Source organism: Taurulus bubalis (genome assembly GCF_910589615.1).
Source record: "Taurulus bubalis genome assembly, chromosome: 6".
Taxonomy (NCBI): domain Eukaryota; kingdom Metazoa; phylum Chordata; class Actinopteri; order Perciformes; family Cottidae; genus Taurulus; species Taurulus bubalis.
In genome coordinates, this window is record NC_136594.1 from 21,108,279 (window position 1) to 21,133,143 (window position 24,865).

Genomic DNA, 24,865 nt, shown 5'->3' on the forward strand with positions numbered 1-24,865 from the left:
CTGTTAATTAGGCATATCGTTAATGTGTCTGGATGTTATTGAGTTGGTTCAATGAGAGAATCAAAGATAAAATAGTTTAAATTTTTGTTCTTATTCATTCTGATCGTTTATGTTCTTGTTTATCCTTTTACCTTTGGCTTCCACCAACTATTTCAAATGTCCAGCAAAGCTGCAGATTAACTGCAAAGTCCAAAACATGTTCTTTATGTAATATAAGTTGTATTTATTTGTCTAATTAAGTCATTGTGTTTTCCAAAGATGCTAAACTTGGCAAGAAATGTACCCTGTTGGATTTGAGTCGACGTGCCAGTGTGGCTGCACCAGAAGCTCAGGGAGCTGCTGTCTTAAGCAGTGAGGCAAAAGATGAGGACTCCTCCAGCGTCTCCAAGCCTGCACCAGATCCTCCGATGTCCGTCGAAGATGTGGAGTCTAATGAGAGGATGGAAGAGGAACAGAAAGAAGGGGTAGATGAAAAGGAAAAGTCTGAGTTGTCAGCAGAGGAACCGCCTGCAAAGATGGAGGTGGACCCCACCGACTCACGATCAGAAGAAGAGCAAAGTATGACAGAGTGACTTGCACTGTATTAATTTGCATGTGGTTCATGAGTTGTACTTTATTTTAAACTTCAACAACTTTTATAATTACAACATTTACTTTACTATTGTGTGTCCTTCCCAAGCGGTTTCAACTTGATTGACAGAGATTGTAAGAAGAATTGTACATAAATGCAGATTAAAGTCTGAATTAATTTTCTCTCCAGAGTCCAGTATTCAGGAGGAAAAGGCCTCCATAAAAGAGGAGCCTACCGAGAGCTCGACACGGCCATTTAACTACGATGTAGTGGATGTCAGCAAGGGCTTCCTCACCCGCATTGCCTACAAGAAGAAGGTCAAGCCCTCCAAGCTGGACATCCTGCTGGAGCGACGAGTGAAGCAGCACGCTATTGAGGAGAAGCAGCACGCTATTGAGGAGAAGCAGCGGCAGCAGGTGTCTGCCCCCAACTGTCAGACTCCTGCACCAGTTTCGTCCATTTCAAACACTGCCTTGAGCACTCCTGTCCGGCCGCGGTCACCACTCAAGCCCCATACTCTCGCCCAGACAAACCTTGCACTGGGCAAAACTGTGAAAGTGGAGGAGAAGTCTTCCACAACACAAACTCTATCGGCAGGAATACTCGGAGGAGGAAAGGTCGAAGGGGAGAGTCAGGCTGAACTCTCTAAAACTACAGATGAGACTGTCCCTCTTCCTCTTCCTCCTCCCGTTCCAGACTCCGCACCCAAAGACAGTTGCAGTACAGGTACACAAAACCAAACCGCCTCCATACCTCAGGTATTGGAGGCAGACTTAGTGGAAAGGACTATGGGGCCAAAAGAAACTGATCAGATCAAAAGAGACTGTTCAGGGCAAGAGGGCGTCACGCTGCCTGTTGTACATGAAGCAACAGCAGGGGGGATATATAGCTCTTTAGAGCGACAAACAGCCAGTGTACCATCAGATGTTACCAAGGCTGCACATATTGAAAACACAGGGTCTGAGGTACCCAACTTGAAATCAGACTCTCAAAGAACATGTGTTCTGGATCACATAAGCAGTCAAAACACATCTCCTTCAAAAGGTATTCAGCAAAACCCAAGTTCAGCGCATTCAGGTACAGAGGAAAATGGCACGGGGCTAGAGAAGAACCAAGAAAATACACACCCCGCTGGACAAGGTAGACCCGAAGGCAATAGCACTCCCAAGCCAGTTCCTCCTCTCCCTCAGGTAAATGGTAATGATGGCTTGGGGAGTGAAAGCATGTTGAGTAGCTCTGTTATGAGCTCAAATAATGGTGTGCTTACCAATAGTCCACAGCCCAGGGTGAACAGCATAGGTAACATCGACGAACAAGGGCTGGTTGTCAAGGACGGCACACAGCTAAAGCCTTTATTGAACGGCGATTTGGCCCCCCTCAATGATTGTACAGCTGTTGTAGGAAAAGAACCGAGCCCAGCTTCTAAGGTAGAGGTAGAGAGCAAGACAATGATGTCAGACCAGGACTACAAACCTCCACTGAAGATGACGAAGCTAGAGAACAACATAGACGCACTGGGAGCGAATACTCAGAGCGCTCTGCAGAACAGCAGCACCGCACCATTTCAGTCGGCAGAGACCAAACCCAGTACTGCCATCAAGATCATCAGAATGACACCATCTCCGATCCCTTCAGCGGAAGAGTCCAGTCTGAGCGACGACTTCGCGGAGGAGAATAGTAACAGTGGGACGACAGAACCACTCAAGACCATTATCACCCAGGTAACCACGACCTCCACAACCACCACAACAGTAGTTTCCACAGAGATGAAGATGGCTAAAGTGCCGCTGATGGCATCTGGAGTGATTACGAAGCCCGTGGCGTCGACCACAGAGAACAGTGCGGTGTCCACCCTGACCACCATGACCAAAACAACTGTGACCAAAATCTGTTCACCCGGGCTTGATGGTCAGTCGGAGGACAGCCAGAGTGAGATGGTGACGCAAGAACAGAAGACGGCGCTCTCGGCCTGTATCAGCAAGTCAACCAGGGACACCAGGGGGAAGACCTCATTAACGTCGGTCACCGTGAGCCTCGAGGACTCCTCATCGACGAAGGGCCGCGTCCGCCTCCTCAAGTTCTCCCGCACCAAGAAGATGCGCTCGGACACCGCGCTTCCTTCTTACCGCAAGTTTGTCACAAAGAGCAACCGCAAGAGTATTTTTATTCTGCCACACAACGACATGAAGGTGCTGGCGCGGCGAGGTGGATTCCGAGAGGTGTCCATATTTAGCTACAACGCCAAGCCAGCGCTGGACATCTGGCCATATCCTTCACCCAGGCCCACGTTCGGCATCACCTGGAGGTAAGCACGCGCAAGCTTCTCAACCGTCAGAGCCGCAGGCATTGTTAATAGTTGTCATTCTTTCTGTCACTGTACATGTGCCACTGACAAAGTCCCTGGTTAAGTAGTACTTCTCAATGGGGGAAAGTCATTATTTGCATTTGACCCATGCATGTCTCTTTGTGTGTTGAGGTGGGGGGTGGTGCACCAATGCCTAACATAGACAACTTGGATCTCGTACACACAGACAAGCACAACTTTATTCCAAATGAATTTATCGTTGATATCCTTCACCATGAAGTGGATATCAGATGACAAAACAAAGTCTGTGTAGCTTTGTGCCCTCTAGCGTTATATACAGATGCTTAATTTGAAATGTTTTTAAAACCACACACTTCTTTAGCAACTAAGAATGTACATTTGTGATGTTTACAACAGAAGGAATAAGGCTGCTAGTGTGTCCCTTCTGCATCCACTTTAAACCCTCTCCTGGTTTTGTCAAAGTGCCCTGTCCTGTTGATTTGTTTTCCATTATGTCGCCCTCCCTGCCTGCTGTTTGTGGCTTTGGCCCTATGGGATGTTGTGGCTCTGAGCCTGGTGTCACACGGGTTATTTCAACTGGGCCTCAGAGATCTGAAGCAGTCATGAATCATCAGGCAGACAAGTGTCAAGGTGTTCATTTTGTGCAGTGACCCAGACCTGCAAGCCAGGGAGGTTTTCCAGCAGGTGGCTTGACATGGAAAAGGGAATATCTCACACACACAGCCGGGTGGAGATGTTTTTCTAGATGTTTTAAACTAGTGCCAAGTTCTTTTTCAAAACAGCAGTCATGGCCTTAATGATGCACGGAAGGAATATTTCTACTCTCAGATCGGTCTGTTACACCCCAAATTGTTAATTAAATTAAAAAGGGCCTCATGAAATATCCACAGGCTCCCACTTTGAACTTTGTGAGTTAAAACTGTTGTTTTACTTGCTTTTGTAGTCTGAGATAATATCTAGCCCTTAACCAAATTAGCGTATAAAATTCACTCCATTCCATTCTCCAAACCGCTTATCCTTTTTGGGGTTCGCAGGACGCTGGAGCCGATCCCAGCTGACATTGGGCGAAGGCAGGGTTCACCCTGGACAGGTCGACAGTTTATCACATATAGAGACAGACAACCATTCACTCTCACATTCACACCTACAGGCAATTTAGAGTCCAATTAACCTGAGCTGCATGTCTTTGGACTATGGGAGGAAGCCCACACTGGAACATGCAAACGCCACACAGAAGGGCCGTCGCTCTTGCTGTGAGGTGAGACTGCGAGCCACTGCTCCACCGAGCAGCCTCAGCATATAAACTTATTTCTTAAATATGGCAGCCAGTAGATCTTTCATCATTACCGCCCTGAGGGTACAGCAACACCACCAAAAACCTCTGTCCGCCTCTTCCTGTCCCATGATCATGCTCCAATGTGTTTTCTGTAACACGAGGGAGTCGCTGGTGGCAAGTTGCCTGACACTAATGAATTGTATGACACCAGGGTGAGGGGGTGCCAAAAACCCTTACTTTTATGTGCAGGTGCAAAGCTGTAAACGACCCACAATACTTGGACAAATGTTTACATGCTACCATAAATATATGACTAGTGCTTGAACCTCTGGGTTGTGTTACAGGTATCGCCTGCAAACGGTGAAGTCGTTGGCTGGTGTGAGCCTGATGCTGAGGCTCCTGTGGGCCTGTCTGAGATGGGACGACATGGCCGTCAAACCATCTGCTGCTGTCGGCACAACACGGACAGGTAGAACACTCCCAAACCATTCAACTGCCGCCGAATATAGATGTCCTTCACCCGGAGAAGATGTTGTTGTTTGATATATAAATGATGTAGAAGTGCCCTGATCTATTTTCCTGGATGAATGTTCTGCTTTATGTATACCCATATTCCTACCTATATTGTTGATGATAGATGCAGCTAGTGTTTCTACAAATGTGGATCAACTGTAAGCCTGTGTTCAGAAAACTGTAGCATTTCTGTGGTTCTATAACTTGATAGTATCTTCCTTTATTTACTCGGGCTATCCCTCCTTACTCCCATGTTGGCGTAGAGCAGCGGTTCCCAAACTTTTTAGGACACGCACCCCCTTCTACATCCCGACCGGGTTCACGCACCCCCAAACACCCACACCTTAAAAAAAAAAAACGCAACAGAGCCTATTTATAGCCGTATAAAATCGGACCAATGCGAGAACTGTTTGCTCGCGCGTGGCGTTTGTTAGAAGATTTAGTCCGCTGTATAAATTTCAGTTACACAAGGCGTCACTTTTAAAGAGTAATAAGGATGGCGAGGACACACGCACAGGCTCAGAGGCAGATTGCATTTCACATTTATTTACTTAAACACAGTAAGCCACGCAAAGAACAAAGAGTGGCACATGCACAGGCTCAGAAACAGATATAAATAAAAAAGGAGGCTCCAGGGGTGCGCGCACCACACTTTGGGAATCCCTGGCGTAGACCCAACCCATGAATGAGACTGCAATTGTTTTTGGCTGTTTTGTAACTCTTCCAATTTGGATCTAAAAAATGAAAGGGGCTTCTGACTTGCACTGGCATGCTTGGTGTTCAGGTGGCGGCGCAAATAAGAGGCTTCAGACAGCTGTTAGCCAGAACCTCACTGCACAACACGCACTGTGGCTTCCGGCAATCTGCATTGCTAATCCAAGTGAAGCCCAGACCCAGATAATTGTCATCATATTTCCTCTTTTTTTTCCCAGTCTGATGCTCACTCTCGTTTCCTCTTTTTTCGCCTTGACTCCGCGATGGGCCTCTGTGCTCCCGGTTTGTCTGTGATATCCCTTCCTCCTTCTCTGTCTCCTCCGTCTCCTCTTTCTCCGACTCCCGGTCTCTCCCCAACGCACCTCTCCGTATTTTCATGGATGTTGCTGAATGAATGAAATGACGTTAGGTGCACAAGCTAGGCTAGCTAGTGTGTACGTAAAAGACAGTCTGGCGGCCGGACCGGAAGTGCATCTATTTATTAAATTGTACGTTTTTAATTATAAATCTTACCAAGGGAATTTTTATCATTAAAAAATCCTACTTAATTTTTTTTAAATTATGTTTAATATTAATTATTACACCATTAGACCACCATTACATTTTTCCTCTCGCGCACCCCCTAGAGGCAGCTTGCGCACCCCACACTTTGGGAATCCCTGGCGTAGAGAAAGACACAAACATGTGTGTCTGAAAAAGACACTGTCCCTAGTCTCATGTAGGCGTCACAGTGTTTTATGTTGGAGTGCTTCTCCTCCATCTTCTCGGACTCTCCTCCTTGTCACCATACCAACCCAGCCTTATCCCCACTCATTGCCACAGAGACTTCAGACACTGAAATCACCACCACAGAGATCATCAAGCGCCGCGACGTGGGGCCCTATGGCATTCGCTCAGAGTACTGCATCCGGAAAATCATCTGCCCCCTGGGAGTGCCTGAGACTCCGAAAGGTTAGAGGCACTTTTTATTCCTGACACGGGAGAAAAAACATGATTTAGTAGTTTTATTTTAAGAAAAAAGTATAGTTTATTTGTGTCTATTTCTATAAATCGGTTGTGTTGCTCCTAATTTGTACTGCACTGTTTACAAATTAGACACGATAACTCTGATCTGGTATTGTTCCACCACCATCCCAGAAACCCACACCCCTCAGAGGAAGGGCCTGCGCTCCAGTGCCTTGCGCCCCAAGAAGCCTGAGCCCGCCAAGCAGACGGGCCCAGTGGTGATTGAGACCTGGGTGGCTGAGGAGGAGCTGGACCTCTGGGAGATCAGAGCCTTCTCGGAAAGGTCAGAGGGTCAAGCATGCCATGCCTACATTTAAAAAATATGTCAAACTGGGGAGTCCAATATTATTCAGGATGGTCGTTTTACGGTATCAGCAGCTAAGTCCAAATATCCTCCTGGCTCTGATAGCGGTAACTTGCCTTTTCCTGACAAACGTGTGTGAGGTAAAAATGTAGGCTGTTTCAGGTAGATGCTCAAAAGGATTTTAATCCATGATATTTACCATCCATCGACATAATCACAATCTAACTTGTAAAGTGTATGGAAGGATTGTATTGTGTTTTTTAAATGGGACGTAGCATGAAAAACTCACACTTTTAGTATCTTTGCGCATACATTTGGTATCTGGAGGATAACTGTGACAGGTCGTCCTTCGCTCAGGATCGGTTCGATCCCCGCCCCCGCTTGTCCATGCGATGGCACCTTGCATGGTAGCCCCTGCCATCTGTGTATGAAGGGTTAAATGAACATGTAGTGTTAAAGCGCTTTGAGTGGTTCTAGGACTTGAAAAGCGGTATACAAGTACAGTTCTTTTGCCTACCAATCACATGCAGGCTCATCAGAATAGCTACCCCCATATGAATACACGGCTTGAGAAATACCTTTGCAAAGGTACACCGTATTTATCAAAGCAGACTGGGCTTTTTTGAGAGGAGGACTTAAAGAGACAGGCGCTAAAACAGAAGGTTCATTCTGTCGAAATATACCTTGATTCACCCTCAGACAGTATAAGAAAATAATGTTTCTGTTTTATATTAAAGCATGAAACGTGTTCTTATAGAAAGCCAAAATACAAGTATGAACCTCACAGTTACCATAGTATATCCCCTTCAAATGACTTGTCTAACTTTCTTTGTTTTTCACAAATGTTTCCTCTGTCTTAAGCTTGAGGTTATTTTTTCTTTTTACAGGGTGGAGAAAGAGAAAGCTCAGGCAGCAGAGCAGGCCAAGGTGAGTGTTGTTCAGCGCCGTAGTCTTTCCACGAAATGTTCAATTTCTTCAAAGGCACATTCATCTTTTTAAAGAAATTATACAAGCATGCCTTTTTAAAAAGAAATACATATATATGTGTTTCAACTTAGGCTTGCATCTTACTTTTATACAGATTTTGTTTGTTGGCATTTCTTGTGTATACTTCTGTCTTGGGTTCCTATGTTTATGTACCGACTGTTTCTCAGAAACGCCTGGAGCAGAAAACGGGCATAGTCACAGCGACCCCAACAGGGACTCCCGCAACACCTATCGCCACGCCCAAAGTCATCGTCGGTTCACTGTCAGGCCCGGGCACCCCCACCACCAAGGTGGTACTGTCCACCAAGATGGGCACCCCTGTCACATTCCAGCAGAACAAAAACTTCCATCAGTCGTTCGCCACCTGGGTGAAGCAGGGTCAAAGCACACAAGGTACTTTGCAGAGGAGCGTAACTAATAGCCAGTTAGCTGTACTTTAGTCTGGAGGAGCGTCAGAGAAGTACAGTGTACTCTTTGTTCTTACCTAAATTAAGGGGCAGGGCATGTGAGAACAAATCTGTACATGCGTGTTCACAAGAGGGGACATTCACCCTATATAATCTGAGTTATGTGCTCTTACTATGTTTTTGTTACTGCAGTTGTCTTAGTTTAGCCACAAGCAGTGTGTCAGTCGATTGGCTCTAATGAACTAGACAATGTTGACGTGTTTCCCCAACAAAGTACAAAGCTTTCTGAAAATGGGTTGTGTTTCTGTTTCACGTACAGTATCTGCCCTTTAAGTGTTGATCGCCAGCATCGGCGTGTTGGTTTTCTAAATGAATTGGAAGTAGTGATTATTGGATTTACTTTATTTGTTGTAATGTTTTGTTTGTTTGCTTTATTAGGAGTGGGCACGGAGACCACCTTGACCACGTCTGGTGGGCACACCTTCCAGATCACGGGGACCTCGGTGGGTGGAAAGGTGGTGACCACCAAGCTGCCTCTGCCCGCCAACAGCAAGATCGTCACAGTCAACGTACCGACTTCACAAGGAGGTACGGAAGGTTTTAATAAGTCACAGACGGTTACATTTCTTCTTTCCATCCGCCACCATTTCAGGATGCATGTTTGTTTGTGTTTTCATTGCTTCCCCCTCAGACCCACAGCTGAGACGTGTCAAATGTGTCAACGGAGCCAAATTAGATTTGGCTCATTACTTGGATGCCATTGTAAGCCATTTAGTGTGCCAACCACGCACACAGCGCTCTAGAGGGACTGAGTCTGTCCGCACTCGTTTTAAATGTTGTTGGTGCCAGCTACCGCAGGCCCAAATATTTGGAAGTCTACAAATAAGACACAAATTGGACATCCCCCTGTCCTTGATTGCCACTGTCAGTGAGCCAAGTAGACTGTCTTTTTTAAACGGCCACAACTTAGCAGAACTATAAGTGTTCACCTCTATTAAACAAACTGGCCCCTTGCCTCCCTGAGTCCGTTTAATTAATCACTTAATTTCGCCTGTTTCCAGATCTCAGAATGTATTTACATAGCTCTCATAGTAGTGTTTTTAGACGCAGCAGGCAGGTGTTTTTAACTAAAACTAAGCCAATAAACTGCTGGTACTGGTACAGCAGCCGCTGCCTTACAGAACAACGTACATCGTGGCAGACGGTTTAAAGCCGCCTTCCTGATATGTAATGTTAGCTATACTAGTAAGAATTAGCTTGTATTGCTCAAATGCTTGATTACTAAACTTTTCTTTCGTGGGAGAATGCTCACGACCCCCTTACCTGATTATGTATGTATGTATGTTTATACCTTGAAACCCTTTTCACTTCTCTAGAGTGTGCAGCATTTATCAGATAAAAAGACATATTTACTTCGACTGTTGGTGGAGAACGAAAACAGAGCTTAAAGGAGAGTAACTATTGGGCTCACATTCACCTGCTGGACAAATGGACTGTAAATGACACTTTGCTGGTTGCTTGATCTCTAAGCGAGTTCCTTTTCCATCTGTTTCCAGCTAAACAAATGTAAAAGGGGCTAACATTTCAGTAGCAGTCAGCCGCTCCCTGTGTATTGTGCTACTGTGGCAGCCTGGTCTGCATCAACTCCGTTGTGGTGCCCACTATGAGCCAAAATCATGAGTCAGCAGCTTAATTTGGTGTGGGACATCATGTCTGGCTGTGTCCTGTCGGCATGGTAATCTAATAGAAAACTGTTATTTTGGTTGGATGGTTTTTGGGACGGTAGACTTGTGTAGTCTGAGGTTCTAAATGCAGACTGCGGATTCAGTATTGTACTATCTTAAGTTAGGTGTTTTGAAACGTCAATACTTGCTTTCACAAAATTACCTGACTACATGCTATATACTTTTGATGTTTTTTTTGTTTTTTTTCAATGATATTGCGCCATTTCAAGTTGAAAGTATGCGTCAGTGAAAAATGCAAAAACAGTGGATAGGAAAAGTTAATCTGGAGATTAAATAACTTTCTAAGGTGTATTCACGTTTTGATAAATACATTTTTTTACAGGTTCAAACTCATTTTTTATCTGTTGACAGAAAAAAAATGAACACAATGATGCAATGATGATGCCACTAAAAATGGCATCATAGTATGCAGTAAATGGACCATTTAATACAGACTTGCTTTCATAAAACCTTGCATTCACCAGATAAAGAGAATGATATTCACCAACGATGCAAAGAAAGTGATTTTTCTTACCTTTTGAAGTCCCCTTGAAGGAGAAACTAAGTTCAGGTGGAGTGTAACCATTTAATGGACATGTGTATTTATCCAGCATGACTGTTGGGCGCCCTGTTTGTTTTGGAAGGGCTTAAGGAAGTTCGGCATGAAAACAAGTTTACCCTGAGGTCTGCGTCCCAGACAGGTAGCCCTCTATAGCGGGATTCCACTTTTTTTCCCCTCCGTCTTTTTGAATGAAAGTGTACCTCTCAACTCCGGAGTCCCAACTCCCCGACCTCTCCAAACAGCCAGTCCATAGAAAAGCGTGTTTGATGTGTGTGAGCAGAGCAGCGACTCCCCTGGTCTTACGACCGGGTTTAACGTCCCCGTTTGAAGAGGGAAACCCTTGATGTATAGGTTTACCTGCTCGGTTGCGGTTGAAAAACCGCAGCAAGAAGGCAGCGGCAGGAGCGGAGGAAAGAGCGACACTCTTATGGTTTCCATTTCTGCCATCAGCTTCACGTGAGCTCATTAAGGCACAGAGCCCACCGAACAAATATGAAACGCTCCCTTTGTCAGATTGAAGTTTTAAAAAAGTAGGATCTCAATTCATGCATAATTTATGAGGGGGCTCAGGTATGTTGGGGGAAACCCAACTAAGCTTTCAGTGAGCTTTTGAAGATTTTGTTTACCTGCTTCACTAATATTTACCGTTGCTGTGATCAAACGCTGGCCATCAAGCAAGGAGAGAAGCCCACAAATAATGTATTGAGTTGCTTCAATGCAGGACTTCTGCACAACAGCTCACTTGTGACGCGCATGTAGCCACTGCTTCACACCGGTAATTGTATTAGGGATGTTTTAGCATTTTGAAATGTGTTGGTGGATGTGTGTTTGAGGTTGTAAAAGACAGGTATTTGACAAATAAATATATATTATTTATACAAATATAAGCTTACAAGCACAATTACGATGTTATCTTTAAGCCGCAAGTCTTAACCCTGTCCTTGCAGAATTTCTCTTTTACTTAAAGTCATTTGTTCCTCCATGCCATTATGTGTCAACACTAAAATGATCTCCTTGTCCCTCTCATCTTTCCACCTGTTGTGTTTTTGTGTCGACTGATGGCGAGTATTGACAGGCCACGTCCTGGGAGACCTCGTCTTCACCCGACCCCTCTCCTCGGGCCTCTGGCTTCTCTTTCTTCTCATTTGTTCACTCGGGTATCTTTCTGCCTCTCTTTTCTTTGAAGGTGTGGTGCAGCAGAAAGTGTTGGGTATCATCCCCTCCAGCACAGCGGGCGGTGCCCAGACCTACACCACATTCCAGCCCCGCACCACCACGCTCAACATCAGGCCCAATACCCCAGGCTCCCAGCAGCAGGTACATCTGTCTTCTTCTTTCTCTGAAGTATCCAGAGAGTTGTTTGAACTTAATCAATTTGTTCACCCTTTTGTGTGACCACAACTAGCACTACAACATTTTCTGCTGTGCTTCCTCGCGTCTATTGCCTTCTGCTTTGTTTTGTTCACATTGAATGTTCTACTATGTTTGCAAAAAGCTGTGTCATTACTTATTTTGTTGCCTGTGCTGTTGGCTCTTTTTAAAGAAGGTAACTTTCTCATCTTTAAATTATAGAATATAATCTGCTCCAGACTTGCTCCTTTGTACCTCACCTTGATTCGTGACCTCCAGAATCTGACAGTTTAGGAGGAAAATGCTGCTTGAAACTTATTATCAAGTCTTAATGTAAATATCTTCCTAGGTTCTGGCTGCAGGTGGTCAGATCCGTCCAGGAATGACAGTGATCCGAACACCGATCCAGCAGACGGGACCAATGGGAAAGACGATACTCCGCACACCCCTTGTGGTCCAGCAAGGTAATATACATTTCATGGGAGTTAGAGAATACTTCTCAGATGGACAAATAGCAACCCACCCTTTTTAAAGAATCACGGCAAACTCGCAGCACATTTAGAAACAAGCTAAAATATAAACGCTAACTTTTCACCGCATGTGTCAAAGTCTAGTTGAACTTACCATTGTTGTACACCTTTCTCTTCCAGGTCAGGGTGGACAGCAGGTAGTGACGCAGATCATTCGTGGTCAGGCCGTTTCCACAGCATTATCTGGTGCCAGTCCGGTCGCCACGGTCACTGGCCAGGGGGTGGCCAGCACCACCGTAGCAGGCCAAATGCCCCCACGGGTGCAGGGGCAGGGCCAGGTTAAACTCACGCTAGCGCAGCTCACCCAGCTAACACAGGTTAGTGAAGAGTCCCCCTTCTCAGATGACTGATAATGGGATACATCCATCATTTTAAATTAGACTGGCGCGTAGGCTGTGAGTCACCTTCCCCTCTCTTCTCCGCCCCTCGTAGAAGCAGCAGGCTGGGTCAGGTATGGATCGGCAGGCTGGGGTCGGCGGTACCCAACAGGCTCTGACGGTGATGGTTCAGGGCCAGGGCCAGACCACCGGTCAGCTGCAGGTCATACCTCACGGGGTCACCGTCATCCCAGGACCCGGTCAGCAGCTCATGCAGGCATCGCTGCCTAACGGCCAGGTGCAGCGCTTCCTCTTCACCCCCATAGCCTCAGCTGCCGCACCCACATCAAGCACAGGTATGATATGAAACGAAATTAATCTGCTGGGTGATTTGCATTGAATGAGGGTGACATTTTTTTGATGATGCTTCTCTCTGACCCTTTTTTCTCTCTCACTCTCCAGCCACCACAGTGGCCACCTCCACCAAAACCCCAGCACAGCCCGCTCAGCAGGCTGCCGCCCCCGTCCAGGCAGGGGCAACCCCCTTGGCCACCACTAGCACCCCTTCGTCGGCCACCCCACAGGGCCAGTTACCGCCTCAGACGCAGGCCCACATGCCCATCCAGTCTCCCACCTCGCTGCAGGTGAAAACACAGGGAGGAGCCGCCCAGCTGCAGCTGCAGCAGACACCGCAGCTCATCAGCATGTCTGGACTGCAGCAGCAGGTACAGGTATGATTAGCAAAGAGACCCTGTGATCGGTAATGTAACGTTGGTCATAACCGCGTCGCACTTACCAAAACCGCTGTATGATGGTGTGCAGCCGTAGGAGACTTTACTGTCCACAAACCTGGTTTTCAGCTCTGTTAAATTTGTGTATCTTCTGTGTTGTGACTAGGTGTTGGCGCAGCTGCAGGCCCAGCAGGGTGCAGGCTCTCTGCCACAGCACATCAAACTGCAGCTTCCTATCCAGATACAACAGACTGGGACCACCTCAGCTCAGGGAGGACAGGTAGAGCAGCAAGCCAGCTGAACCAGACCCCAACCTAAATTGTCTTTATAGGACCTGCTTCACACATTTAAACTGTCTAAACCTTTTCGCACTATGCCCTCTGCACAGATTGGGAACGTAGTGACCATCCAGGCAGCTTCTGTCCAGGAGCAGCTTCAGAGGATCCAGCAGCTCCGAGAACAGCAGCAACAGAAGAAGAAACAAGCTGCAGAGGCCAAGAGAGAACAAGCGCTCAACGCAGCCAGCCAGAGCGACATCATTCAGAAACAGGTGTGTGTGTGTGCATGTGTGATACTGCCTCTACTTCTGTGTGCATGTTTGTTTTCCTCTCTGTGTTTTTGACAAACTATCTTGCCAAACTCTAGTACACACTTAACATCACTAAAGTTACAAAGGGTTTTCATAAAGTCCTATTTAATATTTTTTCCCCCACACGCTGTTTTTAAATTGGTTATATGTGTTTTTTTTATTTTGTATTGCTTCACTGTAGATGTTTCCTCTCCAAACTGTGGTTTCGTTCTGACATCCTCCTGCTTCGTGTGTTTCAGGTGGTGATGAAACAAAACGCTGTGATCGAGCACCTAAAGCAGAAGAAGACCTTGACGCCTGTAGAGAGGGAGGAGAATCAGAGGTTTGTGTGCAGTTTGTCACCAATCGCAGTGAACGTACTGCGGCAACATGTTTTTGAAACAGCAAGTGCACCATAGAAATGGAAACGATCGCAGCACCAGACATCATGGTGATTACCTGTGGCACACTTTTTTGAATTCGTATGTGTCCATGCTGTGGTCATATGGATCTCACTTGGGCAATCGGTCATTCTTTCTCCATTTCGGTGTCCAAATACCAAGTTGGGAGGTACAACACAGCGTGGGAACTCTTGGGTGTGTAACCACCAACAGCTGCGTGTACTCACTGTGACCCGACAAGACAACACAAAGGCAAACCCATGTATCTATGAGAGAAGTTGCACAATAAAATCACACACGGCCCTCCAATTTGTTGGGATATAGCGAGATGACACTTCTCTATATCAGAACTAAATTAGCTTTGCCACGTTTGATAAAATAATGCCGCTTCCCTCTCAGTACATACTGTGATAAAATGGGCAGAAAGATAGAAGAACAACAAAAAACTGTTAGGAACACTACAACTACTATAAAACCAGAATCTATCAAATAAAAGTCAAAGTAGAAGAATGTTTAGATAGTCGTTCCTCCTGATATACGCTGTAGATAGATGGACTCTGACCTGCAGTTGACCCTGACAACCATGTGTTTATGTGCACAGACGGTGTGTCAACACTGTACCCATTCACACAAACCTGAAATACCAACCCCAGACTACCGTGACATCACTACAGCAGCTGTCTGTTGTCTGTCTCGCTGCTTATTTTTTTAAATCCTTTTTTCCATTTCTTCATGTCGTCCTTTTCTCGCACTTTTCCTTCAAAACACGGCTCTGTTAGTAACAACACCGAGCTCTGACGTCTGCAAGCGTTTGTGTGTCCACTTTCATCAGTATCCACCACTTTCATGCTACATTTGCAGTGTGTACTTTCAGTGTCCGCGCTGTAGGAACCCTGGCCCGTTACTGACCTCGGCAGCAGTAGATGTGTTTGTTTGTTATTCAGACAAACGAGCACTGAACGCAGCGTTCTGGCGCTAAACGCGGACCAACAATTTTCAATCTTAGTTGTGAATGTTGCCGAACATGAGTGAACATACTCGGGACACAGAGCCATGAATTATCTTTCTTTACTGTCATGCTGACGTTAAAATAAATGTTTTATTTAGTTTTGTTTTTATAGTATCTCTGTATTTGTTGTACTTCCTTTTGATTGGCAGGAAGTTAGATCACCAAACAGTATAGGACCCTACACATGACCCTGAATCCCCATGTGCGTTTTCTTCCTCTCTTTCCAATGTTTACAGGAGCAGCGGGGCTTCCCAGTCGTCATATTTCTGTCCATCTCTCCCCATACCCCTCTTTTAAACCTTAGCTCCACTCCCATGCTACTCAAGCACAGTCTCACACAAATAAATTCTCAACAACCAAATATCCCTCTAACATCTGTAAGACTTGTGGCTGGTTCTCACAGGGATGATGACACGGCAGCGTCGCTTTTAGGAATTCATTATAAAAGAATAAGATAAATCCTAGTTTATTTGATGTTGCACAGCCGAGGAAGGAAAGATTTAGAGCCGGATGGGATACAAGGAAAGTCCAGAACCCTGGAGTTTGTAGTTGCACAGCTTACAGAACTGAGCCACCAGAAAAACTCAAGGAGTGAAATACTTTCATTGTTCATTGACACGCACTGCCATGTCCTACGCATGGAAAGTTAGATGTTCACATTTTTTTAAGTACCCAATAGCCGTGCAGGTTGTCCTCTCTAAACCATTGAAGGGTTGTTTGGATAAAAAAAGTGTGTCAGAGGGATAACTTTCTTCCTCTGTGACTTCAACTGTACTGACTTTCTGAATTCAAGATTCAGATGTGATAATCCTTTCCTCCATGCTCTTTTAACTTTCTCTCTCAGCAGAAGTGTTATGTGTATTTTATGCCTTTTTTATTTTTTTGAAATACCCTGAATGGGACACAGCCCTTTTTCACATGAGTCCTCATTAGATTCAGTAGGGCTAATCTGTGTGCTGTGTTTTTAGGCAAGACTTGACATTTTTCTACTGTATCCATCCTCACAATACAGTACTTCACTATGCTATACAATGAGCATTTATGATCCTCTAACTTTTGAAAGGTCAGGAGGATAGAAGTCAGTCAAGAATTCCTTTTGTCTGTCCAGGATGATCGTATGCAACCAGGTGATGAAGTACATCCTGGACCGGATAGACAAGGATGAGAGGCAGACTGCCAAGAGGAGGAAGAAGGAAGAGGTGGTGGAGGCAAAGAGGAGGTTGGCCAACGCCAGCAAGCTCTCCTCGCTCCTTTATCGACACAAAGAAAGTCTCAAGATGGAGATCCTGAAGAAAAGGGCGCTTCTCGACAAGGAGCTGCAGCTAGAGGCCCAGGTATGAAAGAAGGCGGGGCGGGGGGAACAAAAAAGATGAAGAATGTGGGAGAAATATGTGTCCATTTAAACATTATCCAACGTATACGTTTTCAAAACTTTGAATTATATAAAAAAAATAAGCATGAAGTTTAAAGTGCAATTACAAAGACGTGTGGAAAATGGCATTGGAAGCACCTTTATTTCTTTAAAACATTATAAATCATGAATAACCAAATATAAATTCAGCTCATAAAGGTGTCCTCCACCCATTTTAACCCCGTCTGTCTTGACATTACGCTCCTCAGGAGGAGCTAAAGAAGGACCTGTTGCGGATGCGGAGGGAGAAGGAGAGGTCTCAGGCTGCAGCCCAGCAGGCAGCTCAGGCCGCCGCCGCTGCCGCCGCCCACAACCAGCAGCAACATACTCTGGCACACAAGCATGGCATCACCTCGCCACACCACCTCACCACGAGCGGCGGCCCCGCACACAAGCGGAAACGGGAGGAGGAGCGGGAGACCGCTACGTCAGCCAAATCCAAGAAGAAGAAGATGATCTCGACGACTAACACCAAGGAGAGCAAAAACGAGATCAAGCTCTACTGCGTGTGCAAGACGCCCTACGACGAGACCAAGTATGACAATGACCTCTGGAGTACTCTTGAATTCAAATACTATATTACCCAGGGGGGTGGGCATGGTAGTAGCATGCCCAGTGAAACACAATTTCAGAAAATTCCCCCAAAAACGACAACATACTTACCCATTTGACTGGTGAAACGATTCAATCAGCTCAGTCAGTAAATTAACTTTCCTTTCAACTACATAAATATGGTTTCAGTTTTTGTTCCTGCCTCTCAGCTTCTGAGGTTGTACTTTCCAATGGTCCAGAAACTATAAAGGAAGAGTTTACTGCCCTGAGCTTAGCTGACTAGTCAAACACAAACTGCAGGATGAATGAACGCAGCAACAAGTGTAGAGCATTCATTCATCCTGTGAGCAAGCACTGGTTGTAGAATCAATATTGGGACGAGGGATGGAATTTCGTTTAAAGTTGATGTTTAAACGTCATTTATGCAGCCGACTTCCTGCTAGTAAAAAGAACGAATTAACCCAAAACTTCACTCTGTTTGCTAATTGTATCAATGTGGTCATGTACCAAAGCAGAAAAACAACCCCCTAAAAAAACAAGCCAATTTCTCCATCTTGCCTTGAGTATCCTGATCCGATACTTCTGTTTACCGAGATAGTACAGCAGCACAGTGCCCACTTCAAGTACATTAAAGTTATTACATACAATCCAATGTATGTGCTTGACAATGAGATGGATAATGTATTTCATTAAAAAAAAATTACCTGAAATCGTCATTTTAAATATTTTATGTAATTTGCCTAATGCTTGGATGTTGTGGAGACATGCACATAAAAAGGCTGTGCTATCTATTGGATGACAACCTCATTTTAAACTAATGTATTAAAATCCATTATAGTTTTGTATATCTTTTGACATACTGTAAGTGTTAATTAGTGACAAAACCGTTGCATCCTTTTCCCCCTCTACAGGTTCTACATTGGCTGTGACTTGTGTACCAACTGGTATCATGGAGACTGTGTGGGAATTACAGAGAAGGAGGCCAAGAAGATGGACGACTACATCTGTGTGGAGTGTAAACGAGGCCAAGAGAGCAGCACGGAGGAGCTGTACTGCATCTGTCAGACGCCGTACGACGAGTCCCAGTAAGTGTTTGCGTGCCTCGCTCTGCTTCTGTTGGAAAACCAGGCTTCAAACCCTCAGCTCTGCAATAAGCGAAATATCAAAATAAGGCTTGACCTAAACAAAAAATATATAAATCGCATTGATAGGCAATGCAAAGAGTAAAGGTTCCTCTTGCCGTCACAGGTTCTACATCGGCTGTGACCGCTGTCAGAACTGGTACCACGGTCGCTGTGTGGGCATCCTGCAGAGCGAAGCCAACCACATCGACGAATACGTGTGTCCACAATGTCAGTCGACGGAGGACGCCATGACGGTCTTCACGCCGCTCACTGACAAGGACTACGAGGGCCTGCGGAGAATCCTGCGGTCCTTACAGGTAAACAAACAGCTGCACAAACGCGTGTGCTTACTGTGTACAGTAGAGCTGAGCAATACATGGATTTGATAAAGAAATGATTTAGTTAACAAGTTCCTTGTCTTTTGTAGGCCTAGTTTGTTTTGACGTAAAGCAGTTGTGATGGGAACAAATCTAAGATTGTAGTTTTCAGCCATATTGTCCAGCTCTAATTCACAGTATTGTAGAAGTGAATAAAATGTTCATACTACAGTCAAGCTAGATCATTTCACTTACCTGGCATCTCGGGTGTAAAAGACGCCAGTGTGAAGGAAACAATGCGTGCTCCATTACACTGGTAACCCTACAAATACTTTACAACTTCAATCTGCAGAGCGAATCGGTGGATGAACTGAATTCCATTCGCTGTTCAGGCAAATGAACACTCAGCAGTAATCTGTCGTAGTAGTTTAATTACAAGCGATAGCCGACCACTAACACAGCTCCTTGTGACCCCACTCCGGTGTAAGAGCAGCAAACAAAAGTCCTCTGTGTCCGTCTTATCTGATGGGTTTGGCTCCGCAGAGCGCTACTTGGACAGCTGCCTGGCCTCAGCTCTTCTTTTTTTTTCCAGCTTCCCTTTCTTTTTGCCTCTCATTTGGTCCTCCTCTCTCTCTCTCTCTCTCTCTCTCTCTCTCTTGAGAGAGAGAGAGAGAGAGAGAGAGAGAGAGAGAGAGGTGTGGAAGAAAGTAAGAGGGAACATCTGTGTTGATCCACCTGCCTCCACTGTCATTTTCATGGTGCCGTTTGTTTTTCTTCGTTGGTTTCAGCTTTTTCAAGTGTCTTGTCTTTCTCTTTGTTTCCCCTCCTCCCTCCTCTGCAGGCGCATAAAATGGCATGGCCGTTCCTGGAGCCCGTGGAATCAAACGACGCCCCGGACTACTACAGGGTCATCAAGGAACCAATGGGTGAGTAGAGGACATGTGTAAAAGCACACAAACACAAGAGTGAATGTATCCCAGAGAATTCGCCTCCTGAACCGTTAGAGTCGGCAGCTACCCCCGACCCGAGCCTTTTCTGTGCTCTCCTGTATTTGTGCACATGTTGAGCTTATTAAATGCGCCCCATCTCCTTCACTGTGTTATCACTGACCTGAACAGGTTTCCAATTAATAGCCTTTTGGAATATAATTAATATCAATGAGGAAAATCTAGAAATGATATTCAAATCAGAAGTATCATACAAACTTTGCACATTTGACTGACCATTGCCATGAGGTGGTGAGGCTGGTTTTTCACAGCACATTCCACATTGTTTTTTAAAGTAGCTTGTTGGTATTTTTTGGGTGAAACTCTTAAACAAACACAATGTAGTGAGCCATCAAACTGCAAAACGACACAATAATAATAAAAATCATCAAAGGTGGTGTCAGTTCAGTCACATTTCATCATTTCAGTGTGAAGAAGAATCTGCAATGTTTTGTATAATCAAGTAAAAAAATATGAATAAAGGTCAAATACTAAATAGTTAAATAATTGTTCTGATATTTCACTGACATGATTGGTGATTCATGGATTAACTGATGAGTCGATACATTTGCAGCCCCAGATTATACCACAAAATATTATTGGTAACTATAATTTTTAAGAAAACTTAAAAACATCATATCTTTTGTGTATTGGCTTCTCCAATGTTACGATACTTTTCATGTTGCACTTTGTGGCTCTGTTATGTAGGAAAAATATGAAAATTGCAACTCTTGACTCCAAGATTAGGATTGGTTGTCATCCCCATTTGGAAGATAAAGTTGCCTCAGTGGTGCTGTTTTCATTTCGTAATTGCTTCGGGTTGCTGGAAGCAACACCCAGTCTCTATATCTTCAACTTTAAAACACAGCCAGGCAGGGAGGAAGCCCTCCAACTCAGATCAAACCGGCCATGTACATGGGCACTTGCGTCAGCAGGGCCTTTTTGAACTTCCACACAAACAAACCGTTAATGAGCTGGTGCGGGTCTGCAGGGCTCCCTGTGCAAAGGGACCAGCCTCACACTTAGCTCCTGTTGGCCTGGTGCTGGAAACTCAAGTCCTCTCATCTCCCTTCAACTGCAAGAAAAAAGACCTTGTTGGTCTTCAGGAAGAGGAGGAAAAAAAAGCAGCATTTGACTTGTGTAGGTTTTGAGATGAAATCTGATGACAGAGAAGAAGGAGGTCTTTGATATTGACCAGGAGGGTTGTAAGCTCCTGGCCAGCTGAGTGGGGGTTAAGGAGGTTAAGAGTGGGATATGTTTGTTTAAAAGGCTGCCCCCGGGACGCCGTGCAGAGCAAACCACCGGCAGCAGCAGATTATATGCAGCCTCGCCTGTTGCCAGTTAGCTTCCTCGCTGGCTCAATCTTACCTTTTCTTTGTATTAACTTGAATCTAACCTGGTTAGTAATACTGAAAGCTCCCTTCTACGGGGGGCGTAGACTTGGAAGCACTAATCTGACACTCGGATAACGCCGCTCTCCTCAGGAATGACACATCGGTCAGATCCCAGTAACTGATCTGGAAGGCGGACTAGGTCGAGGTTGAAGCTGGCAACGATTTAGAATTTTTGCTGTTGCATATAAAATGATGAACTGTGCTCCCAAAAAAGATTCTTGAATGTATGTCAAACACATGCCACATAAGCTGCAATTACTATGACGCAGGCATGCTGATCGGTGGAACAAAGGCGGTTAGGAAAGCCAGATGTGTATCTGCTGCTTCCGCATATGTGATGTTTGTCTCACAACTAAATGTGTCGTGTTTTTTTTTTTTTCATTCTTTTCTATTACTTACCATTGTTTATATCCGCTTTGCTTAGATCTTTCCACCATGGAGGAGAGGATACAGAAGCGCGAGTACATCAAGCTGACAGAGTTTGTAGCCGACATGACCAAAATCTTTGACAACTGCCGCTACTACAACCCCAGTGACTCGCCCTTCTACCAGTGTGCCGAGGTTCTGGAGACCTTCTTTGTCCAGAAACTCAAAGGGTTCAAAGCCAGCAGGTAAGACGGGGATACTGGTGACGGTCAGAACTGATGAGGAAACAAAACACAGAAATGGCAGCAGGGGACTGGGAAAGCCGCCGGGTCAGAGAATAATGTGTCCCGAAGTAAGAGTTCATTAGTAGATCCAGCTGTGCTGCTGTGAAGCAGACTCCGACCTCTGACCTCCTTGGAGGTTGGGTGGATGCACACTTTCTCTAATGAGAGCAATAAAATGTAACTTCTGAAGGGTCGGGTTTGGGTTGTTGATAAAGGAGTATTTATGCAGTTCGGATGGTGTTGTAAGAACGCTGCCCCGCTCATCACTAACATAAAATATTTTGGATTATTTAAAAGCCTGAATTGATCTGAGCTCTGCAAGGGAGGCTTTTCCCTTCTTTCTTTCCCCACAGACTGTATAGACTTTCACACTCTTGAATCCTCTCCAGTTTCATGTTGGTGGTGTCTTCGTTCAGTCTTTAGTCAGCTCATTTTTCACCAAACAGCAGTACATTGAGATGAGAACCAAAGCTCTCGATCATCCAAAGGATTTAAAGCAAAGTTTGACCCTGTTCCTCATGGCCTCGATGTTCCTGCCTGCCCCGTAGTATGAAGCAGCAAATGAGCCCTAATAACTCCACCATCTGGTCACCTCACTGCATCGCTTTAGGTGGATGCACACTACAAGATTGATATTGTTTATATTTTCATTCAATACAGGTTGTTTACATGCCTTTGCTGTACACAGTTAATTAGGTTATTTACTGAAGAGTTTACCTGGAGGGAGTGAGAATGAGACACGCATCTTTAAGCGTCTCAGCGCTGATGTCTAATTAGTTCAGTCTTGTGGTTTGCATCCAGCTATGTGCCTGAAACGGTGATGTGCTTCACCCGTTTGTATTTACACCATCCATTCCCTCTTTCTCTCTTGCAGATTGTGATGTCAAACTCCTGGGTGCCGGGGTCACTCCTAAAACAAACAAAACAATAATTTGCTATCCCCCTCGGACGTTGCTGTTATTACTTGTTTAAAACGGCGTTCAAAACGTTGTACGAAAGTGCATATATTACGCCACACTGTAGGTGTGATCCTTTTTTTATTTGAGAAGCAAAGGAAAGGAGAAACAAGTTTCTACTGTTGAACAATGGCAGCCATGTTGGTAACACAAAGCATTCAAGGGAAAACATATTTTCTTACACTTCTTGCAACAGATGATATTTTGTTGATGTTTGAGTTCAATATAAGACAAAATATGAAGTTTGTTCTCTTTTTTAAGACTCAGTTTTGAAGAAACAAACAAAAAACTATTGATTTTGATTGTAAAGTCTGACTTCAGCTCCACAAACAGATACGTTATCTTCTAATTTGACTGAACCTTTGTTTATCGTATCGGTCATAACAAGCTGCAGCTGAACATTTTACCTCATTTCTTAGCCAAGCATTTTAAAAAGCATGCAACATTTAGCAGTTTCTTTTTATTGGCTGTACCCATGTATAATGTTATTTTATGTGCATATTATATCTCTTTTGTGAAGGACTGTTTTTATTTTCTAAAGGAAATAATAGTAGGATCTGTAAAGATAGATTGGAGAAAGATATAGTTTAGCTTTCCTGTTCAAAATATGGCGAGCTCGACAGTCTCCAGTTGAAAGTCCTTGTACATACACTGTGGGGCTGACATCACATCGTACATAACATCTCACCAACATGGCTGCTTGGCCTCTGTCAAAGTGTCTGACCCACTGGCATCCAATTCATGTTTTTGTTTGTTTTGTTGTTGTTTTTTGTATTTCCCCTAGTGCATATTTTTGTCATATTGTAAAGCTTTTAATAAAAAAGGAAACACCAAGACGCTTTCCAACTGTTTTCTTCCTCCTCTCTTTGTCCGTCTCTGTAGGTCTCATAACAACAAACTACAATCAGCAGCCTCTTAGCTCCCCCCTCCTCCTGTCCCTAAATTCAAGAGTAAAAAAAAAAAAAAACAAGCCTCGAGGCTCCCTCTGAATGACTAAGCCTCGTGGTCCGATTCGGGCTGCGAACCAACCTGAGCCCTCTCCGAAGCAGAGCACGCTCCCCGCTGAAAAGCAGCTCGCTCTGCTGTCAAAGCGCCCGACCTCCAACACCTCCATTGCAGAGCTAAAGCAAGAGCGAGAGAAGCCCCTTTTCCTCCAAAGTGTCACTGGGACGTAGCAGCAGAGAGGTCCCACCTTCAGACCAGGGGCAGGGCGGCCTCGGACTCTGTCTGGCAGTCGGCCTAATTCCCACCAGTGCATCCCATCCATGAGAAGAAAAGATCCAGATGGGAAGCGCAGATTAAGTTGTCTGGTTGGATGTTAACTGCTCTCACTTCAGCAGCAGACTTTTGAAAGAGTTGTGTTTATTTTCTGTAGCTGATCACTATTTTTGTGTGTCCTATATAGCAAAGTGTCAGCTTTGATCTTCCCACCCAGAGGTGCAACTGTCATTTCATCCCGTCACATTTTGATGACACAAACATCCCATTAAAGCCTAGTCCCTGCCTCACATGGAGATGTTCATGAGGTCGATGTGAAAATGCTCTTTGTGTGCGTCACGCGTGGCTAAAGGCCGGCATCGCATCCATGTACAGGACCTTGGAGTTCATGCTTCTCCTATTTACCGACTGTATGCCTGAACGCAGCGTTTTATTGTTTCTAGAGGAACAAATGTCACTCTTTGTCCCCTCACAAGAAAAGAAAAAAGAAGATCCCCCATTGAAGCCAATCAGATTTCAGATCCTCCTTGTGCAGCGAATCTCAGGCGCCGCGTCACCTTCCATGTTTCACGCTTAACTCCACTGCACCCAGTACTTCGGACTATGTTGTGTAGCGCTTCACGAAGCATGAACCGGCCTCGTTGAGCCAAACGGGGTGGCTATTCCCTCGCAGTGGCTCATTTCACTGTACATGTCCTGATGCTGAGAGGCCCCATTTTTAATAGATGCTAGATTTCTGAAATAAATAAAAAATAGCCATGAGGTGAATTAACTTCACCACGTGCGTAGACGGCACTCTCTCGAGTAATTCAAGGGGTCTATATGTGGACCGAGGGTCGCTTTAATTTCCACAGGGTCACACCATGGACAGGCCATCTCATCCACCACATCCTGCCGCTCTTCTGACCTTTTACCGTTTTGTGTTTTTCTGAAACGCAAGTGAAGAATGTTGACGAGCTCTG

General features: G+C 45.0%; 1 protein-coding gene across 1 annotated transcript in view; it reads left to right on the forward strand.

Moving 5' to 3' along the window:
* LOC306737605 (nucleosome-remodeling factor subunit BPTF-like) overlaps positions 1–23,504 on the forward strand; it is a gene marked incomplete at its 5' end in the record, with an annotated part of 40,424 nt that extends 16,920 nt beyond the window's left edge. Inside the window, 23 exons of the mRNA XM_079219352.1 lie at positions 259–558; positions 761–2,876; positions 4,518–4,642; positions 6,199–6,351; positions 6,538–6,688; positions 7,597–7,636; positions 7,864–8,089; positions 8,542–8,691; positions 11,576–11,706; positions 12,089–12,203; positions 12,390–12,586; positions 12,702–12,942; positions 13,049–13,311; positions 13,484–13,597; positions 13,706–13,867; positions 14,146–14,228; positions 16,404–16,629; positions 16,916–17,241; positions 18,170–18,343; positions 18,507–18,699; positions 19,541–19,625; positions 21,504–21,690; positions 22,604–23,504. Coding sequence (XP_079075478.1) covers positions 259–558; positions 761–2,876; positions 4,518–4,642; positions 6,199–6,351; positions 6,538–6,688; positions 7,597–7,636; positions 7,864–8,089; positions 8,542–8,691; positions 11,576–11,706; positions 12,089–12,203; positions 12,390–12,586; positions 12,702–12,942; positions 13,049–13,311; positions 13,484–13,597; positions 13,706–13,867; positions 14,146–14,228; positions 16,404–16,629; positions 16,916–17,241; positions 18,170–18,343; positions 18,507–18,699; positions 19,541–19,625; positions 21,504–21,690; positions 22,604–22,610 — 5,765 coding nt within the window. The 3' untranslated portion in view covers positions 22,611–23,504. The remainder of the gene's footprint in view (positions 1–258; positions 559–760; positions 2,877–4,517; positions 4,643–6,198; positions 6,352–6,537; positions 6,689–7,596; positions 7,637–7,863; positions 8,090–8,541; positions 8,692–11,575; positions 11,707–12,088; positions 12,204–12,389; positions 12,587–12,701; positions 12,943–13,048; positions 13,312–13,483; positions 13,598–13,705; positions 13,868–14,145; positions 14,229–16,403; positions 16,630–16,915; positions 17,242–18,169; positions 18,344–18,506; positions 18,700–19,540; positions 19,626–21,503; positions 21,691–22,603) is intronic.
* Positions 23,505–24,865: the final 1,361 nt, after the last annotated feature.